This window comes from Mytilus californianus, unplaced genomic scaffold (genome assembly GCF_021869535.1).
Source record: "Mytilus californianus isolate M0D057914Y unplaced genomic scaffold, xbMytCali1.0.p SCAF_5, whole genome shotgun sequence".
NCBI classification, from domain to species: Eukaryota; Metazoa; Mollusca; class Bivalvia; order Mytilida; family Mytilidae; genus Mytilus; species Mytilus californianus.
Genome location: NW_026262701.1, coordinates 4,232,356 through 4,252,784, shown reverse-complemented (window position 1 = coordinate 4,252,784; position 20,429 = coordinate 4,232,356). Strand labels below are relative to the sequence as shown.

Sequence of the window (20,429 nt, the reverse complement as noted above, 5' to 3'; positions counted from 1 at the left end):
TCTGCGGTCTAATCTACCAATTTAAAGGGAAGCGGTAGAAGAGAGACAGAAACGGTCAGAAGATCATCCCAATGTAGAAAAAAAAAACAAAAAACTTATACTTAAACCAATAGGTTAAAAAAAACTAAATTCTAAGTGGTATAAGGGGTTTGTGTTGAACACCTGTTGCTTTGAGATTTTTTTTATCATTACTACTATTAATGTTAATATTATTGCGTGAAGACAAATTACTTTTCTATGTCTGCATTGTTTCAAATTGCCACGGTCCGTTGTATAGGAAAACTTTTCCAAAGCGTAGTTGGGGTAAAGAAATATGGCAGTAAAAAAAGTGCCAACGGGGAGTTGTCCGTTTGGCAGTCCCGGGATGTACAAGTTCGCAGCCACGTCCGAAGCCTCGTGTAGAGAGAGTGGCATAACATACACGTTAAGAACCATTGAGCCATTTGAGGGTCCATAGGTGGCCTGTTGCAAGACAAAATTTCTTTAAATAGCCAACATACCCTTAATTTCCCTTTTAGGTTAAAATTTTCCCGACCTTCATCCCGCATGACCTTTATCATCTATTTTAATTTTTGTTTATTTGTTCGTGTTTTGAATTTACATGAAGTATTTGCTACTGGACGTTAAACAACCAACAATTAACCAATCAATCCTTTTTATGAATATAACACTTATCATACTAGTATTTCGAAACTCATACTTTATTTCAGAAGCGATTATTGTAAATGAAAATAATAATTATTATTTTTTTGCGTCCGAAACAACATTTTTTTTTTTATCATATTTCATATGTTTCATAAGGGCTCAGACGTATTAATAGAATGCCTAGGGTAACTGGGAATTATAAATATGGTCACTCTTGATATTTTTCTACCGGCAGTAAAACCTTTGACTGTGCTGGATGTACAAGCTCAGCACTATACGCAGCCACGACCGGTCAGAATGGGGACGTAAAACAAGTCAACATTTCTGTCCCTATTCAATATCTCATTTTCCAGTGTCCAAATTTACCGACCTTCGTCCCGGATGACCTCTTTTACCGGACAAACCTATTGTTTTTATTGTTATTTTAATATAAGAAATATAAGAAAAAATGGACTATGGTTGGGTGCTCGTAAACATGTTTAACCCCGTTACATTCTTTAGGTGCCTGTTTCAAGGAAGGAGCTGTCTATTAACTTGTTGTCGTATGTTGCTGTTTATCACGTTTGTATTTCGATTATTGTTTTGTATATAAATCAGGCCGTTAGTTATCTCGTCTCAGTTTCAATTGTTTTACATTTGTCAGTTTGGAGCCTTATATAGATATAAGAAGATGTGGTATGAGTGCCAATGAGACAAATCTCCATCCAAGTCACAATTTGTAAAAATTAACCATTATAGGTCAAAGTACGGCCTTCAACACGGAGCCTTGTCTCACACCGAACATCAAGCTATAAAGGGCCACAAAAATGTATAGCTTGCTGTACATGTGTAGTATGGAATTTGCTCATTTTTGAAGACCGTACGGCGGCCTATAGTTGCTTACAACTATGTCATTTTGGCTCTTATGGAGATTTATTTCATTGGCAATCATAACACAATTTATTTTTATTCTAACAGAATATGGGTATACTGAAAACCATAAAGGTAGTTTAACTATTGCACGATGAAGGGATGTAAAAATATAAATGAAACAGGTATTCGTGTTTTCAATCAAACAATTATTTCTGATTATTAATAGAAAGTAAAATCAAGATACATTGAAATAGTGAATGGAAAGGAGAAAAGTGTCATAGAGACAACAACCCGACCAAAGAGCAGAAACAGGCCAAGACCATTAATGGGTCTTCAATGCAGCAAGAAAATCCCGCACCCGGAGGCGTGCTTCAGCTGACCACTAACCAATATTGTATACTATTAGTAATTCAGCGAAATGGACGCCACACTAAACTCCGAAACAAACAATTGAACCTTAATTAAAAAAATAAACACACACAAGAAAACTAAATGCTAGAGGTTCCTGACTTGGAGAAGGCGCCAAAATGCAGCGGGGTTAACTATACATCTAGCTAATGTGGAATAATTAGTTTTTGCGAGTATATTATAGGATACAAGTACCTGGTTCTATTGATATTGCTAATTATTGTGCAGTAAAATACAAAAACCTGAAGATAATGAATTGATACCCACTTTTAATAAAACAGAAATTAAACATAAGATATATAATAACAGCAACATAAATGTCAACATAAACGTATCTATAATCCCACAATGCAACATGATATAGTCTAAACGTAATTATCCCAAAATACATTGTTTTATAACCTGATTTTACTATTGTCTATAAATATATATGTGTAAAATATATAGAATATTTTGTTTATAATGAATATGCATTTTATACAAATTATGCCACCAAAACTAAATAACAATGTTCTTCTTTACACAAAAGGTAAAAATAGGTGTTGTATAACGCAAAAGAAATAATTTAAACAATCTTAGATAAGAAGCGACAAAACTAAATATAATTCCCGTGTCAATCTTTTTAGAAATAAAAACAACTAATGTGTTCTTTTAGTGTCCCACATATCCATTTTCAACATATATCTTGTCTTTAATGTAATTGTCTTCTGCGGTTTCTTCTCCACTTTCCTTCTTTTGCTTTCTTCCATTCTATTTGAAAAGAAGTAATCAATATATAATTTCAAGCTAGCATGTATTTTTTTTGTAACATTCAAGAACACTCTGTTTAAATTAATATATGCCATGAATTAATGAAAACGAAAAAGATAAACCCTATATCTTATGTGGATACAAACATAAAAGAGAGAAAATATAGATCATGATAGTTGCAGTTAAATGAAAGTTATGAATAAAGTAAGCGTGAATACATGGCACCAAATAAGATCATGAAAGTTTCATTTAATAGTAATTACCTGATGTTTTGTCTGATTCTTTGCATGGTTCTGTAAATACAATAAATTGAATCAAAGTAACAATACATCTGATATGAAAAAAGAACAGAATATCATAGAAAAAAACCGTATTGTTAAAATGAAATATAAAAAGACCAATTTAAACACGAAACTCACATTCAGTCGTTGCTTATATTTTACACGGTTTTGTATTTTTACTTAATGCTGTTACTCTAGTTATAGAACTTCATTTGGAAATGTAATAATATTCATTATAGAGTTTCCTATTTACTGCATTTATTGTCTGTAGCAAATTATAAGTTTATTTTACAAAACCAGGCAATACAAATTTCTAGGACAATTTTTTAGCATAGTTATTACCTGATCGAAATAATTTGTAATGCTTTAATTTATCAATTAATATGCTGACCATAAGGGATAATATTATAACACTATCAGTTTGTCGACAATTCTCATTTGCATCGGCAATGCTATTGAGTGATCCATTACTAGCGGGGTTTTAACGACCTTGACTCGCACGCTCGCTATAAATTAAACAACACAATACAAAACATGATTTTTAAAATAATTTAATTCTTAGCCTATGTAGGTATTATGCTTTCTTGTCTGTGTGTTCGTCTGTTAGTTCAGACCGTTTCATGATAATATGTTTAATTACGGTAATTTACCAAGAATTTTTTGTCAAATCAAATTAAACCTTGTTTTTTTGTAAGGCAAACTTTTAAAATGTATGCCAAATTAAGATTTTGACCAAAAGATTTCATAGCACACTTAACATGAACCAATGGTAGTGCTAGCGGGGCATGGTTCCCTATGAAAACATATTCTTGTTACATTGTATTGAAAAAAAAACAGTGATAGCGATTGGTTCGAGTTAATTTCCACGATATTTTGGACCCTATTCTGTGATAGCGATTGCTTCGAGTTTATTTCCTCGATATTTTGGACCCTTTTCTGTGATAGCAATTGCTTCGAGTTTATTTTCTCGATATTTTGGAACCTATTCTGTGATAGCGATTGCTTCGAGTTTATTTCCTCGATATTTTGGACCCTATTCTGTGATAGCGATTTCTTCGAGTTTATTTCCTCGATATTTTGGACCCTTTTCTGTGATAGCGATTGCTTCGAGTTTTTTTCCTCGATATTTCTGACCCTATTCTGTGATAGCGATTGCTTCGAGTTTATTTCCTCGATATTTTGGACCCTTTTCTGTGATAGCGATTGCTTCGAGTTTATTTCATAGATATTTTGGACCCTATTCTATCCTTTGATTGATAATTTTTCGACGTATATTTTTTTTTTCTATTTACAAATAGTACTACATACACATTGCCCTCTTTTACACAAAAATGATCTGATGTTGCAGTTACTAGTATATGTATTTGGAAAATTTTCATGTAACAAAAAAAAAAGAAGAAAAAAATGATTAAGTTAAAGGCAATATACATACACAGACGGATGTTGGATGTGTACTGATAGATATTTTAGTCTTAGATAAATGATTTTTTTTATAAGTTGTTATTGGCTTTGAACCAGCTGTTAGTAACTTGCGAGTACTCTCAGATCTGTACTTAGTGTCTTTTTAGTTGTTAGGGATGAGGGATGGATAAATACTCTGCCACGTCAGGTCTGTGTTTTTCTTTGATTGTTTTACTTTGTACCGATCTGATGAGTTAAGCCTTTTTCAACTGATTTTTATAGTTTGTTCTTATGTTGTGCTGTTTCACCACTGTCCTAGGTTATGGGAGGATTGAGCGCTCACAAACATGTTTAACGCCTCCACATTCTTTTTGTGCCTGTCTCAAGTCAGGAGCCTGCAGTTCAGTGATTTTCGTTGGTTCATGTCAGTCATATTTGTTTTTTCGTAAATTGTTTTGTTAAAAATGTTTGGCAGTTAGTTTTCTCAATTGGATTGTTTTATATCTTTTATGTCGGGGCCTTTTATAGCCGACTATACGGTATAGGTTTTTCTCATTGTTGAAGGCCACACAATTGCCTATAATTGCTTACATCAACTTCATTTTAACTTTTGTGGATAGTTGTCTCATTGGCAATCATACATCATTCTTCTTATTTCTAGACAAAAATATCTTTCATTTGATTATTACTTTCAATTTGTGAAATTTGTTTCAAAAATATTTGATTGCAGCAGGAAGGAAGCACATTTTCTGTATGATCTTCGGAGTCTACATCCGAATGTAAAGTTAAAAAATTATTGCGGACAAAGCCCTTAATATAAAGCAAATGATACAGTATACGTTAATTAAACAGAAACAAAACTACAAACTAAATACTTATATAAAATACAAGATATTTCACATAGCCAACCTATGGGATATTCAGCTAATTAGAAATTGATAGCATCTTATCCCTATAAAGGTATTTGTTATTATATTCTCCGAATAATTTACCTGGACAATTCCCCAAGCTACAATTTAGGAAGTCAAATTTAGTGCCAACACAAAGTTGTCCGTCTTTAGAAGGAAATGGGCTGTCACAACTTCTATGTCGAGATATAAAACCATTTCCACAGGTAACGGAACATGGCGTAGTCGACCAGGATCCCCATTCGCCGTCAACTTAAAAAAAAACAAAAACAAAAAACAAATCAATTATTATCAAATTCTTCTGTGTATTAAATTGTACATTTAAGAAAATTGAAAAGGTTCAATATTTACCTTATTTATGATAATTAATATCCTATATTTAAGAGCATTCGATACAGTTTTGTTCCCACGGTGAATTGTTGACGAAAATTACAAGCTATTTTTCAACTGGTCAATTCAAATATTTAATAAAAAATATGCCTTCATATTTTACTAAAAGATAAATGGGGACGCAATTTTAGACATTTACTCAAAATTTCGGATGCACATCTAACTTTTTTGTTTCAAAAGATAAACACAAGCGGATTTTTGTAAAATATTTGGAATATCTTCTTTTCATAAGTATGCTTTAACTTTATGTATTAATTCTTAGGAAATAGTTGAATTTGATTAAATTGTCTTTATTTCATATAAAAAACGGTTTTTATTGATGTATAATAATTCACTTAAAAATATCATTGGTGATTAAATCATAAAAGTTGGTACAAATAATCTTCATACATAATCAAGACAAATGTTATTTTTATAAAAAAAAAAAAAAAAAAAGGAAAAGAAGAGGGGGATCGATGTACTCGTTTTTCATGTTTTCAAGATAATGGTTAAAAGCAGTAAAACAATACATCTTTTCCCGATGTGCGACAGTTTGACGTCGCGAAAAGAACTTTAAAGTTAGCGACGTCATAGCATCCTCTGTAACTGCATAGTATACCCTTAAGGTGGTACCTAACACTACAGGGAGATAACTCTGTAAAAATCAGCTAAACGTTTTAATTACGTTGTATTGTTAAGGAAATATTAAGCTTCTCAATGATCAAAATTAGTGTTTGTCAAACTGCTATATAACCAATGAAATTTTTCTGATAAAGTGGTTGGTTCAAATTTTTTGAAATTTTTATATTTTTGTCAAAGGGTCAAAGTAAACATTTTGTCAAAATTTTATGAAAATTAAACGAGCCAAATTAATATTAGTCAAGGTGTTGGGTACCACCTTAATATAGTTTGTGCCTTTAATTGAACATTAAATAAATGAGGTAATAAATCTACAGTAGTCAGATATAATGACTGACTGATATTCCATTGAGAGCTTTGCCTTGCTCTAATACTTTGACCATACCTAACTTGCGACCACATGACAAAATTTTTGTTCACCATACTAACTATCATAAATAAAAAGAATCCAGCATTTTCGTCCTAGCATGTATGTATGAATATAAGGAACATTGGTATGCGTAAATGAGAAAGCAACCCAGCGACATCAATATCTAACAAATCTTTGGTTGAAACAAGCAGCCGAAATGCGTAATTATTTTTTGTAGATCATTTTGATTTCGAGACTTATATACATCCTTCCGCGACCAAGCATTGAATTTTCTCGTTTTGAATAATAACCGCTTGGTTTTCCGTCGAGTAAATCAACAAAATCATTCCACAACGTGGTCTAATGGATGATAGATACCATTAATGGCTTTAATATATACATGTTACGTATTGTTTTTATTTACTTTTAAACTTCCAAATGTCCTATCTTAACTTTATCATTGACTATTTTGAATCAGTATGATCGTTTCAGGACGAACGACATTAGGGAAACCACAAAAAAAGAATTATGAGAATTGTAGATCAAACCACAGTTTTATAGCTCAATGAAAAAGTTGATTGATACAGGCAACCAGCTAACTAGAGATCTTTTGACTTTGACGTAGGTAAAACACATCCTCTGATGTTATTTTGACAAAATCAGTTTTTTTTTGTCATTTCATATGGTACTACATCGGAGAAGGATTTTCGCATATGATATACTTTCTTGGTCGACTTATGCCGTAAACTGCCTTTGTTAAACAGTCATCATATTTGAAAAATAGAACCATCAATGATACTAGGCTTATTATGAAATAGACAATAACTGTTTAGTGTCTTTAAATATCAGCTGTATTTGTACTCGGCTCGAAACAGGAGTAATAGCTCGCTGAAGTTTCGAGCCGAGTACAAATACAGCTGATATTTAAAGACACTAAACAGTTATTGTCTTTATCCTGCAATTAATTTTGTACATTGTTTGCGTTCGAAAGACAGAAAACACTCACATTTATTGCATTTATTTTCGATTTAAAATAAATTAGTTTTTGTTTATTTTACCTTTGAGGCCCGCGTAGTAATGTTAAACAAAAATCACACAATCAGCCGATGACCGGTACGCCGAAAAGAATCTTGCATGGTCAACAATAATACATCGATCAAAGTTAATAATTATTTATTATAACATAACAAATAATTTCAACAGTAAAAAGAAACAAAATAACAAAAACATTGTCCGATTTAAGACAAAAGTGTATGATTTGTCCTACGCTTCAGAATTCGAACTGACCGTGACATTCACTGATTATTGACATGGTTGATTTTGTGTGTTACACATCATGTAATGCATTTATGACAATAATGCATTTATGACAATAATGCATTTATGACATATAAAATATAAAATCAAAATAGATATAAGAAAATGTGGTATGAGTGCAAATGAGACAACTCACCATCCAAGTCACAATTTGTAAAAGTAAACCATTATAGGTCAAAGTAAGGCCTTCAGCATGGAGCATTGGCTAACACCGAACAGCAAGCTATAAAGGGCCCAAAAAATGACTAGTGTAAAACCATTCAAAGGGTATAAACTTTAAGTACTCGTAAAACATTAGGTGTTCGTATTGGCCAGTTGATACTACACTGTAGTTCTAAAGAATGACATGATAATTTCATTTACATTCAAGGTGCGGCATAGAGAGTCAAATAAAATCAAATTAAACATCTTATTTCATGGTGTCGTTAAGACATTTGGATGACCATTCTATGTATAATTCGTTTAATGTGTTTGTGCTTTTGATTTTGCCATTTGATAAGGGACTTTCCGTTTTGAATTTTCCTAAGAGTTCAGTATTTTTGTGATTTAACTTTCTACCTAAGCTACACTTCAAATCGTCATATTTCGTTTAATCTGGGCTTGAATTAAATGTCTAAAACTAATATTTCTGTCGTCTTAACTATTTCTTTGACTACAAATTTTAAAATAATAAAAGTAATTATTTTGGTGTGTCAAAAATTTAAAATGTCTTGGATAACTGTCTTCACTGTTCCAGAAGACAGTCTGAATCAAACATTATATCCAACTTTGAACTTAATTACCATGCCCATAATAAAAAAAATTAATAAACTATCTACCTGGACAGTTTGTTGAATTAAAGCTATTGATATCAGTTGTTTGGTTGAAATCATAGCATGTTCCAGTAAAAGTTTCTAAGATGGTTTGATTTCGGGCCCATTCAATTAAACCTATCATGGTACAACACATCAGCAGATTTCCTTGTAATTCCCTAAAATGAATGATTTATGAACAAAATGTTATAATACTTTTTCTCTCCTCATAACTGTTTAATGAAGTATATAACTTTGTGCTAGTTAAAACCAGCAATGACAGCATTTTTTATAAGAACTAGTCAAAATAAGAAGATATGACATGATTGCTAATGAGAAACATATCCAACATAGTTCAAATTTCGTAGATTTAATTTGGAACGCCAGACGCGCGTTTCGTTTAAGACTCATTTGTGGCGCCCGAATCAAAACAGTTAAAGGGCTATATGTAATAAGAAGTTAGTGAGGATTAAAACAAATAATTTCGAAAAGTTGCGCCAAATTCGACCAAGGCTCTCTATGCCTGGAGGTAGAAAATCCTTAATGTTTCAAACAGCTAATTTAAAGAGAGTTAAGTGCCAATCTGCCTAAGAATCAGGCAGTTGTGAAAACATGACAAACAAAACCCCACCCAAGTTGACATTATATTATGTTCAAATTGTATAATGGTGCATCAATATAACATTCGTTTCCTTTTCCTGTTCTGGTAACTCAAGTTATAATTTGGTTGAAATGCACTTGAAATTAACAATTAAGGGGAGCTAACTCCGTAATTTGCTATTATCCTAACCAAAAGTTATCTAGATATTTCTCGAATTACCAGACACGCACAATCAAAAGACCTTCTATTTCTTACTCAGGATGAGGGTAACTTCAAAATAGGATGGTTAGGTAGGTGGGTTTTTTTCGGCCATGTTTTGAAATTTTTCTAAATTGCCTGATTCTTACAAAGACTGGCATTTAAAGTATAAAAATATTCATGTCAACATAAAAGTGCAATCAATTGTGCCGTTAATACCCTATGGAAGGAATCGTCCACTAGCAGTGGCATCGTCCAAGTGGTAAAAACTCATCAAAAACACCAGGCTTAGAATTATGTACGCCAGAAGCGGGATTTTTCTACATTAAACTCATCAGTTGCGCTCGAACCAAAACAAATGAAACTTCAATTAAATTTCGTGAAAAATCAGTATACAACATCACAATATAGGATGCAACAGAATGAATGCTCAAGTCTGATATTACTTCAGGAAAAGGAAGCAAATCAATCTAATAGAAAAACAAAGGATATGGGGTATCCATCCATGACATAAAATCAGTACATGCACAGCAAATAATCCCACACAATAAGCAAAGGAACAGCGCTTTTATTGCTGGTGCGTTTTGAGAGACGAGTTATTGGCGTAAACACTGATTGCTAAGGAGCTAATTAAGACCCTTTATGAAACGATTACAACCAATGTCTTGATGTTTATCGTAAACTAATTTCCAGTTTTGTCTAAGCATGTATCGCGTGGGGAAATACATGTTTGTGTAAATCATACGCACAATTCTTCTAAATTTGTCTTTGAATCAAACAGATTTGCTGATACTGTTGTCAAATTATTATCGTTCAGGTTTCTGAAATAAAACAAAGTTGAAACAATTGAAACAATAAAAGCAAAATTCAATGAACTTACATTTGTTTGAAAGACATTGCTTTAGATTTCATTTTTCAGCAAGTCGAAAGCATCATCAAAATAATTGTATTTATATAATCAATTTTTGAACATATCATTACAAAATATAATGAAAAGATATTTCGTGTCAGTTACAGAAGGACATTCAGGGGTTATCGATCAAAACATATCAGAACAACGGAATTTTAACGTGACATTTGAAAACCAGCGGTATACACTTTCAGCAGGAACAGCTTACCCTTCCGGAGCACCTTAATTTACCTCATGTTTTTGGTCTTCTTTGTAAAATTGAGAATGGAAATGGGGAATGTGTCAAAGAGAAAAGAGACAACAACCCGACTGAAGAGCAGAAATCAGCCCAAGGCCACCAATGGGTCTTCAACAAAGCGTGAAAATCCTGAATAAAGGCAACAGTAGTATACCGCTGTTCGAAACTCATGAATTGATAGAGATAAAAACAAATCCCGGTTACAAACTAAAACTGAGTGAAACGCATCAAATATAAGAGGAGAACTACGACACAACAAAAACACAAAAAACATATTGTTTGTCTTTATGCGTGTAATTGTGTTAAATACCCCTATTGGTATCTTTGTTTACTATTTTATAAAATCTTTTCACAAAGGATTAAAAAGTGTATTTTGGTAACAAGATAAACAAAAAATCAGGCTGATTTATGTTGTCATATTACTTGTGATACATAAATGTGATGACCTTTCTTTTAAAACTGATATGATTTCCTTTAAGCAGATAACACTATAATAAAAAACAAAAAGCTCTTTTCTCATTTAAAAGTTTTAAGTGAGCCAAGTATTGATGCTTAATGGTCAGATGAAAGCTTGTACAAAGATAAGCTATTGTTCAAAAGTATAAACCCTCGTTACAAGTATTCGGTAACCGGAATTTGATGGTCGATGCATGTAGAAACGCTTTACATGATATCGCATGCGCACATGAAGCTTAATAAAATATTTGAGGGTGCTCATATTGAGAGACGTGTGACAAAAGTTGCATACAAGACTATTTTATTCGAGAATATGTTATTATTATTATTACATTAGGATTGATTGGTATGGATTTGAATGCCATGGAATTCTGATTAACGTTTATCGATGTGCATTTCTTGAAAAAGTGTATAGCTGCAAAAAAATATTATTAAGATATGAGTCAAGCCTTTATCATAAGACACCATTGTGCTACAAAATATTTTTTTCTAGAGATATTAATTTGTTCAAAATCTTTTTTTGGGGTAAGTCATGGCCCATATTTATTTAAAAAAAACTATTAGTAAAATCGCATATTTCAACAAATATAACACCAAAGCGACATCAAAGGTGACCTTCATGCACATAAGTGTCCAGATTATATTAAGTTGTGTTCGAAATAATCACTTAATGAATTTCATGCATCCGATGCTTTCTGACCAAAAACAAAAGTGGTAACTTTAATTTCTTAGTAATTTCTTTATGCATGAATGTTAAGAAAAGTGCATCAACTCTTTAGGGGGTCCGTAAAGGGCCTGTTGCAAGGCAAAATGTTTGTCCCTATCCACTTTACCCTAATTATCCAGTGGCAATCCAAATTTCCCTGACCCCTATTACAGGACTTTCCGATGATATTAACTGTTAATTTGTTCTTGTCCTTGACAGGCAGTATTATATTTTGACTTAAGCAAAAACGTAAATTATACTATAACTTTGAAAGATCTGCGTTCTACTAGTAACCTGGTTCAAAAAAGTATGACGAAAATACCAAACTCCAGGGCAAATGTAAAAAAGGGGAATAAAAACCGACAAAATCAAACGCTATCAATCAATGAAACAAGTGAAAAACAACTGCCGTTATCCTGACTTGGTACAGGCATTTTCCGAAGAAAATGGTCGGTTAAACTTGGTTTAAAGCTAGCCTAACCTCCCACTTGTATGACAGTTGTTTATAGTTATGTTATATTGACAAAATTGGGGGAGCAACATAACAGATATAATAGGTTTATTGACAATTATTGGGATCCAGCAGCCAATTTACCGTTCGATTATTACGTCAAACCACCAAACTGTAGACTTTACAGAGCCTGCTTGCCTAACGTGCATATAGCTGTATTTCACAATTGTCACACTTATGCATTGCATACTAGATTGTTGTTTTGACTGAATTTCGTTTTTGTTGATCTCTCTATGCTATATTGTTTTTGCTGAAAATACAAAATAAATTGCAAAAATTGTCTTTAAATGGCAATAACTCCTTTTAAAAAGAACCTTATTTAGACTTTGTTGACCTGGTTTTGGCTTTCTTGAATTATTCATGGATCTTGACTTGCTTAATGTTTTTGTGGTTAACATTGTTTCTACATGTACCATAGTTTTGGCCATAAATTCAAACAATGGGTAAAACTCGTAATTATATGGTAATTACCTTTTTAGGGAGTTGACTCACAGTTTTAGCCATGTGACATCTTTTTGAATCTTGACCGGTATATCATTTTTTTACTATTTAAAGGTTGTTTCTTTCTATTATAGTTTTCCAGATCACCAAAAACGCAAAATGTTAACAATTCATCATCTAGCATGCTTAAGGGCAATAACACATATAAGGAGTGGATTGAAAATATGATTATTTGACCTATTTGCAGATCTTGTCTTGTATATAATATTTGCTATTAAAAATTTTACTTTATCTATTAAAGTCTTCCCAATCCGTAACTACCAAACACTTTCAAAATGATAAAATCAAATCTCCCAATTTTATTTCAAATTGACAATTTCAAAAAATTTGAAAAAAGGAAGATTCTCAATGTTCTACATAAGTTGTACCAAGTCAGGAATATGACAGTTGTTTTCCATTCGTTTAATGAGTTTGAGCTTTTGATTTTGCCACATGATAAAGAACTATCCGTTTTGATATGTCCTTGGAGTTCGGTATTTTTTTATTTTACTTTCTACATCAGAAGACAACGCAAAGATATTAAACGCCATCTAACATCAGCTCAATTCGACACGGAATTTAATGTTTCTATATGTGGAGATTCACGATGTGAAGTTTGTTCTAAAGACAATTACAATTAGTTAGAACTAGGAAATACAAAACACTTTAAAAACGGCAAAATATTTAACATTAACGCAAACATGACATGCAAGTCAGAAAACTTGTTATATTGCACAACTTGCCTAACTGCAAAGAGAACGTTGTCAGTGAGGGGACGTGCAGTCATATACTTTGAGTTATATACAGAAATACAATATAGCTTTTGGATGCTTCGTCCAATCAAAATTACAGAACTAAAGTATTTTTTTTTTCTGGGAACTGTAATCAGATTCTATATCAATCGCGAAATCTGTGATACGAAACTATCCATTATTAGTTGCACTAATTGTTCAAAAATTTTCGAAGCTGACTGGGATTGTCCCGCAAACAACTAGATAAGTATAATGCACATTTTTCAAAATATATCTTGTATTAAGAAATTGTAAAACGTCCCTTCATATTTCCCTAAATTTTGTCTTAGAATGGTGTCTCGCAATATTATTTTGCAACTCATTTTGAAATTAATTCAGACGTGGCTATATAGCTAGCAGTCGACAACACAATCATGCATATACCGATACAAATACCAGGCAACGATATAATGGTAATCTTTAATGTTTCAAATCTACGCCTAAAGTCTAGTCAAGGAATTAAAACATATCCTTTTTAGTTGAATACAATATCAACACCTTCATATTGGATATACATTTCCCTACTCATTCGGTATTCAAGAGCTTGCAGCTGCTACTCAGACTTTATAAAACGTCACCAGTGTCCGAGCAGAAAGTTGATGAGCCAAGGTTATGTCAAAGAACGTCTCGTCCTGTTTCTAAAAAAGTTCATTGGAAGATACCAAGACCTTGTTGATAAATATTCCGTATCAACTTCACAAATAATACATGATGGTCTTGAAGTATAGATTCTAGGTACTGACGTTGTTTATCATCTTAATAACGTGTTAAAGTTCCATTTTTTTGTCCTTGTATATTTTTAACCTTTACTGTTTATCAATTTTTGATTATATACTTATGACGTGGATCGGTACTTATACATCACGCCATTGTCTTATTGTGCTATGATCAATTTTGAGTTTTCCTTGTTGAAACAGTTATTTGTTTTTATAGTGATTAAGATTATATTACAATGTTGACTGCTGTACCCCAATTTTGGACGTTTTTGCCTATGATGCCTGTTTGTTTTGCTCACACATTGTTGTCAATATAATTGAATTTTATGTGACTGTCATAGAAGTGAGAGGTTTAGCTAGCTATATCACCAGGTTTACTCCACCATTTTCTACATAAGGAAATGCCTGTACCAAGTCAGGAATATGACAGTTGTTTTCCATTCGTTAGATGTGTTGGAGCTTTTGATTTTGCCATTTTATAAATGACTTTCCGTTTTGAATTTCCCTTGGAGTTTGGTATTTTTGTTATTTTACTTTTTTTTTAAGATTGGTGAATATTTCCATGCAACTTATTGACTTTTTTTAGTTATGAACGCCATCAAGAAAAATCTAATTACATTTAGTATTCAATAACCAATCGAAATCGACAAATCTGATTTTTTTTTATTATTATAACTATTTAAACACTTAAATAAAGGCAACAGTAGTATACCGCTGTTCGAAATTCATAAATCGATTGAGAAAAAAACAAATCCGGGTTACAAACTAAAACTGAGGGAAACACATCAAATATAAGAGGAGAACTACGACACAACAGAAACACAACATTTAAATGTAACACACACAGAAACGAACTATAATATAACAATGGCCATTTTCCTGACTTGGTACAGGACATTTTAAGTAAAAAATGGTGGGTTGAACCTGGTTTTGTGGCTAGCCAAACCTCCCACTTTTATGGCAATGTTAAATATAACATTAAAATGACAACATTACATGACAGGACTACAATACAAATAAATGGGAGAACATATAGGACAGAGAAACATACGAATAATAGCTAACAAAAGGTACCAGGTTTAAAATTTAATACACAAGACGCGCGTTTTGTCCACACAAGACTAACCAGTGACGCTCAGATAAAAAAAAGTACGAAAGCCAAACCAAGTACAAAGTTGAGGAGCATTGAGGACCAAAAGTTCCAAAAAGTTGTGCCAAATACGGCTAAGGTTATATGTCTGGGATAAGAAAATCCTTAGTATTAAGAATAATTAATACTTAAAACTGTTTGCACGTTGTAATGGAATACTTACAATTTTTCCAATGAAACAAGACCCTTGAACAACCCGGGTTCTATATTGGAAATGTGGTTGTTCTGTAAACGTCTGCAAAGTATTTGAAATCAAGTGATCAATATTGTAGAAGTGTTAAATTAAATTTCAATTGCTTGGGATTATCAATTTAACTGACAGATTTTCAGTTGATATGGATAAATTGGAATTCAGACTGTTTAAAACTAAAATAAACTTTAATAACAGCAACCCAAAAAAAACCTAAAAAAAAACCCCAAAAGTTTACTAAAAATACGATCTAAGTTTCAAATAGAATAAAACAGATCAGTATTATATCTGATATGAATCAATTTTCATTGAGGCATTAACATGTTTACTAATAATTTAAACGAAACATTAATTAATAAAATGAGTTTGAAAAAATTTCACCCACAGCATCAAAATCAAACTGTAATATTATATTACATTGTTCAAATTCTTTATTCCATTTTCTCTAATTGTTATTCGATTTATGCTTTCCTTGATTAGTTGATTTGTTATTGTGACGACACGACACAAGGTAGCCATTCCTGATAACACCAAAACACATTTTTTTGCAGATCATTGGGCAAGAAGGATAAAGTTTGTCTATAAATCATCAGAGAAACATATTCCACCACAATGAATTTATTAGTTAAATAAATTTTACAGTTTCCATCACACTAAATTTGACGGGTCAATTTAACATAATGTTTTAAAACGCTTTCCGTTTTAAATTAGAACATTTAACTGTCTCTTGTGGCGAAATATTGGTATAATCTATATTATATACCCATGTTAACAGCTTATATCACATAGGCAAAAATAAGATAGTGAACTTTTTTTTTATCTCTGTAGACCCGACATAATCTTTAAGTACATGTGTAAACGTCCTTAATTGATTCTGAAACCCGAATATTCCTGGAGTAGACACATTTAAAGTGCTTTCAATTTCTATGCAACATAATGTCTTGTTATGAAATGTATTAAGAATTTTATCAAAAAAGGAGATAAAAAATTCCTAAATTTTTCTTTAATTTAGGGTACAAAATTATGATGAGACATGTCGCCTGAACTAAGAAAAGATGACAATATTATCGAAGAATTAACTCTTATTATTTACATCTTGAATTTGGCTAAACAACAAGTATTGTCTCTACCTACAGAAACGTAAGTGATGTTAATCCAGAGAATGCATTTGCTTCTATTGAAGTGATCTTGTTCCGCATCAGGTATCTGTAAAACAAAGAGCTATTATTGAATCTAATAGAGGCTAAAAAAACAAAAGTGATAACCAAACTCAAGTCGAAAACGAACTGGCAGTTCCATGGCGAAAAACGAAAACGACCAAAAAGACTAACAACAACACACAAAACACAACATAGAAAACATAGACAGACCAACAACAACACACAAAACACAACATAGAAAACATAGACAGACCAACAGCAACAACACACAAAACACAACATAGAAAACATAGACAGACCAACAACAACACACTAAACACAACATAGAAAACATAGACAGAACAACAACAACACACAAAACACAACATAGAAAACATAGACAGAACAACAACAACACACAAAACACAACATAGAAAACATAGACAGAACAACAACAACACACAAAACACAACATAGAAAACATAGACAGGAACAACAAGAACACCACCCAAACCCGGGGATGATCTCAAGTGCTCTGGACGAGTATCTGCTTACAGGTCAGTACTGTTAAATATCAGTTCCCGTGTAGTACATCGTCCGATATCATATTATTAATATTTGACTGATGTAATTTATCTTTTTTATGAAAAAAACTTAGTTTAAATAGAAATTTCATAGAACAAATTTGTACACGACAACTTGTAAATTAAGGTTATTCTTTTGTACATAACCGTGTCGTCATGCCTAATACCAAAATGGCACGTTTTTGACGATGGGCATAACATCGATGTCGAAATTATATTTGTATTATTTATATAATAAACAAGAATACGAACATCACACACATGGCATTAAGACAAACCATTATAAGCTTATTTTTGTAGAAAGTAAAATAACAAAAATCCCGATCTCCAAGGAAAATTCAAAACGAGTCCATTACCAAATGTCAAAATCAAAAGCTCAAAGACATCAAACGAATGGAAAACAACTGTCATATTCCTGACTTGTTACAGGCATTTCCTTGTGTAAAAAACGGTAGATAAAACCTGGTTTTATAGCTAGCTAAAACACTCACTCGCATAGAATTCCATTGTATTGACAACAATTAATGTGTGAGCAAAACAAACAGACATGGTAGGTAAAAATGTCAAAAAATTGGGATACAGTAGTCAACATTGTGTTAACATCTTAATCACTACAAAAACAAACAACTTTGTCAAGAAAGAAAAACAAAATGGCATAAAGGCACTCAATAGACATAGCACATTAGCAAAAATGAAAGACAAGAATACAATAAAATGACCATAGCACAATAACACAATGCCTGTATGTATAAATACCGAGCCGCGACAATAGGATATTACAAAAAATGGAGTAAACAGTAAAGGTTCAAAATATAAAAATACAAATAAAAAGAACAATATAATACGTAATTAAGATGATAAACAACGTCAGTACCTAGTATGTTCTAAATTTTCTCCTAACTGCATCTAATCGAAGTGTGATCTTATATTACATTGAACAAATTTTTATTCTATTGTTTTACTAATGTTATCTTAATCACAAAGACAAAAAATAAGAATTTAAGTGCCATTCTGTCTAAGAATCAGGCAAATTCTAGAAATTTCAAAACATGATATATTTGAAATATTCATCTCATCCACAAAATATGTTACCTTTAGTCAATCAAAATAGAACTGTATAATCAAATTTAAGAAAATCACTTGCAGTATTATGAATTGGCACTTCGAAGTTCTATATGTTTTACTATATATTCTATGTAAAATCTGCCGATTTTAATTTTAAATAATTTTTATTACCAGAACCGTACAAGTACAATGATTGTAAAAATAAATACTTAACTAATATTAATTTTAGGTGTAAGCCCCCGTCTTGTGGTTTTTTTGTCTGTTTGTCAAAATTCCTTTCTCAAGATTCTGTTTGCTTTCTTCATGTTAGAACATAATTTACAGAGTTACCATCAAAAGGCGATTTCTGGGAGACCAGTTGCATATGACCGATTCATAAAAAAGCAAGTGCCAAAAATTTTATTGGCTTTTGGTTTTGACTCAGAATCTGATTCTAATTAAAATAAACAGAGTATCTTAGTATATAAAGTATATAAAAACATTTATTTTTGTTAATATATCGCTATGTCATAAAAAAAAATTATAAATATAATACAGATGTTCTAATTCATGACATGTAGTTTGAGTCTTTTCTCTGAACTGCAAAACATTATCGTCGAGTGAGGTAGCATTGGCAAATCCAGGGGGATGTTCCGGGGGTTGGAAGTCCCCCTTGTCTTCTGATTGTTTTTTTAATTATGTGAACGTTTCATGGTATTCCGGGTGTCGGACCCGCCCCCTTTTCAAAAATGCTAGATCCGCGCCTCTGTAGCAATGTTTAAAAGTTATTATTGTACCGAGTAAAATTAATTCTACTTGTTTGAGATGGTCCATAATCTAAATGTCTCAACTATAGACTCTCGACTCTCAATTTGATTTCATAGAGAACCTTTTTACATTAGTGGATACAATATATGCTAACCGTTATCTAAAAATGACGAGTTTATGTCGAACATGCTATTCTCCGACTTAAATATTATAAAGTGCTTGGTACAATGTGACCTCATCCGCACTGGAAAATAAATCAGATTGTTAAACTTTGCGCTGGTTTGGTAGATAGAGGACACGATTTAATTGACTCAAAATAATAAAATCTTTACTTTATCATGCTTCATTTTACTTTACATAATGCATTATGCTAACGATAGAAAAAATCAATACGTCTTTTGAGACGACCCCTATAAAATGTTTATCGTCTCTCGACTTTCGTTTGTTTTTTGTCAAAAGTAATCATTTATCTAACACGTCTAATAGCAATTCAAAATATTACCCATACATGATATTATGAAATTTTTACATGTTCATGTTCAGATTTCTTCAAAGTCATATTTGAATTAAAATATGTGAATTTCACATATTTTGAGTTGTGGTTGCTAGGGAGGGAAACTGATGTTAGGGAGTAACAAAGACTTTCAAGGATACTAATTTTTCTTATTCACAAGAATATTTGTGCTGACATGTGTACTTGTTAATAATACATGGTAGAATTATGTAATATATATTATTTTACATAGTCACTTTACGTTGCTAGGAAGGAAATCTGGTAGTAGGGATAGCTTAATTTCATAACAATTAGAAAAGGATCCATATTGAAGCATTTAACATAAAAATTTGTATGAACATTTTTATAATCACCTATAATTTTGATAGAAAGAAGGTGGAATATGCATAATTTACTGTTGTAAAGGAGTATTTATGGTTGTTCTGCAGATCGCTTGTTTGAAAAAAAAAACCACCAGGCTGTTATAAAAATTTTAAAGCATGATAGTGTCAAATACTATGATGATAGGTTTAAACCAAAATGAATCTGGTATAAGAAGTTAGCTCACACCAAAAACGGGAAAATATTCCCGTTTATTAGTTATACATGTATGCATACAACTGTTTATCAGTTATTAGTAAAGGGGGAAAAGGGGGAGGGGGTTAATGAGAATCCATCACAATATTTATAATGACTTTACCTCAATTTTTATTAAAACAGCTCTTTAGATAAAAAAAAATATTA

At 31.9% G+C, this 20,429-nt stretch overlaps 1 protein-coding gene across 3 annotated transcripts in view; it reads right to left on the bottom strand.

Moving 5' to 3' along the window:
- Positions 1 to 2,156: 2,156 nt before the first annotated feature.
- The window catches only part of LOC127701627 (protein slit-like), a 97,029-nt gene continuing 78,756 nt past the window's right edge, over positions 2,157 to 20,429 (bottom strand). The window contains exons 10-12 of one of the 3 annotated variants that reach the window (XM_052205607.1): positions 5,330 to 5,497; positions 2,919 to 2,948; positions 2,157 to 2,655 (exon numbers count right to left, since the gene is read on the bottom strand). In XM_052205607.1, coding sequence (XP_052061567.1) covers positions 2,597 to 2,655; positions 2,919 to 2,948; positions 5,330 to 5,497 — 257 coding nt within the window. In that variant the 3' untranslated portion in view covers positions 2,157 to 2,596. The remainder of the gene's footprint in view (positions 2,656 to 2,918; positions 2,949 to 5,329; positions 5,498 to 20,429) is intronic. The other 2 variants (XM_052205605.1, XM_052205604.1) reach the window with 2 other exon arrangements.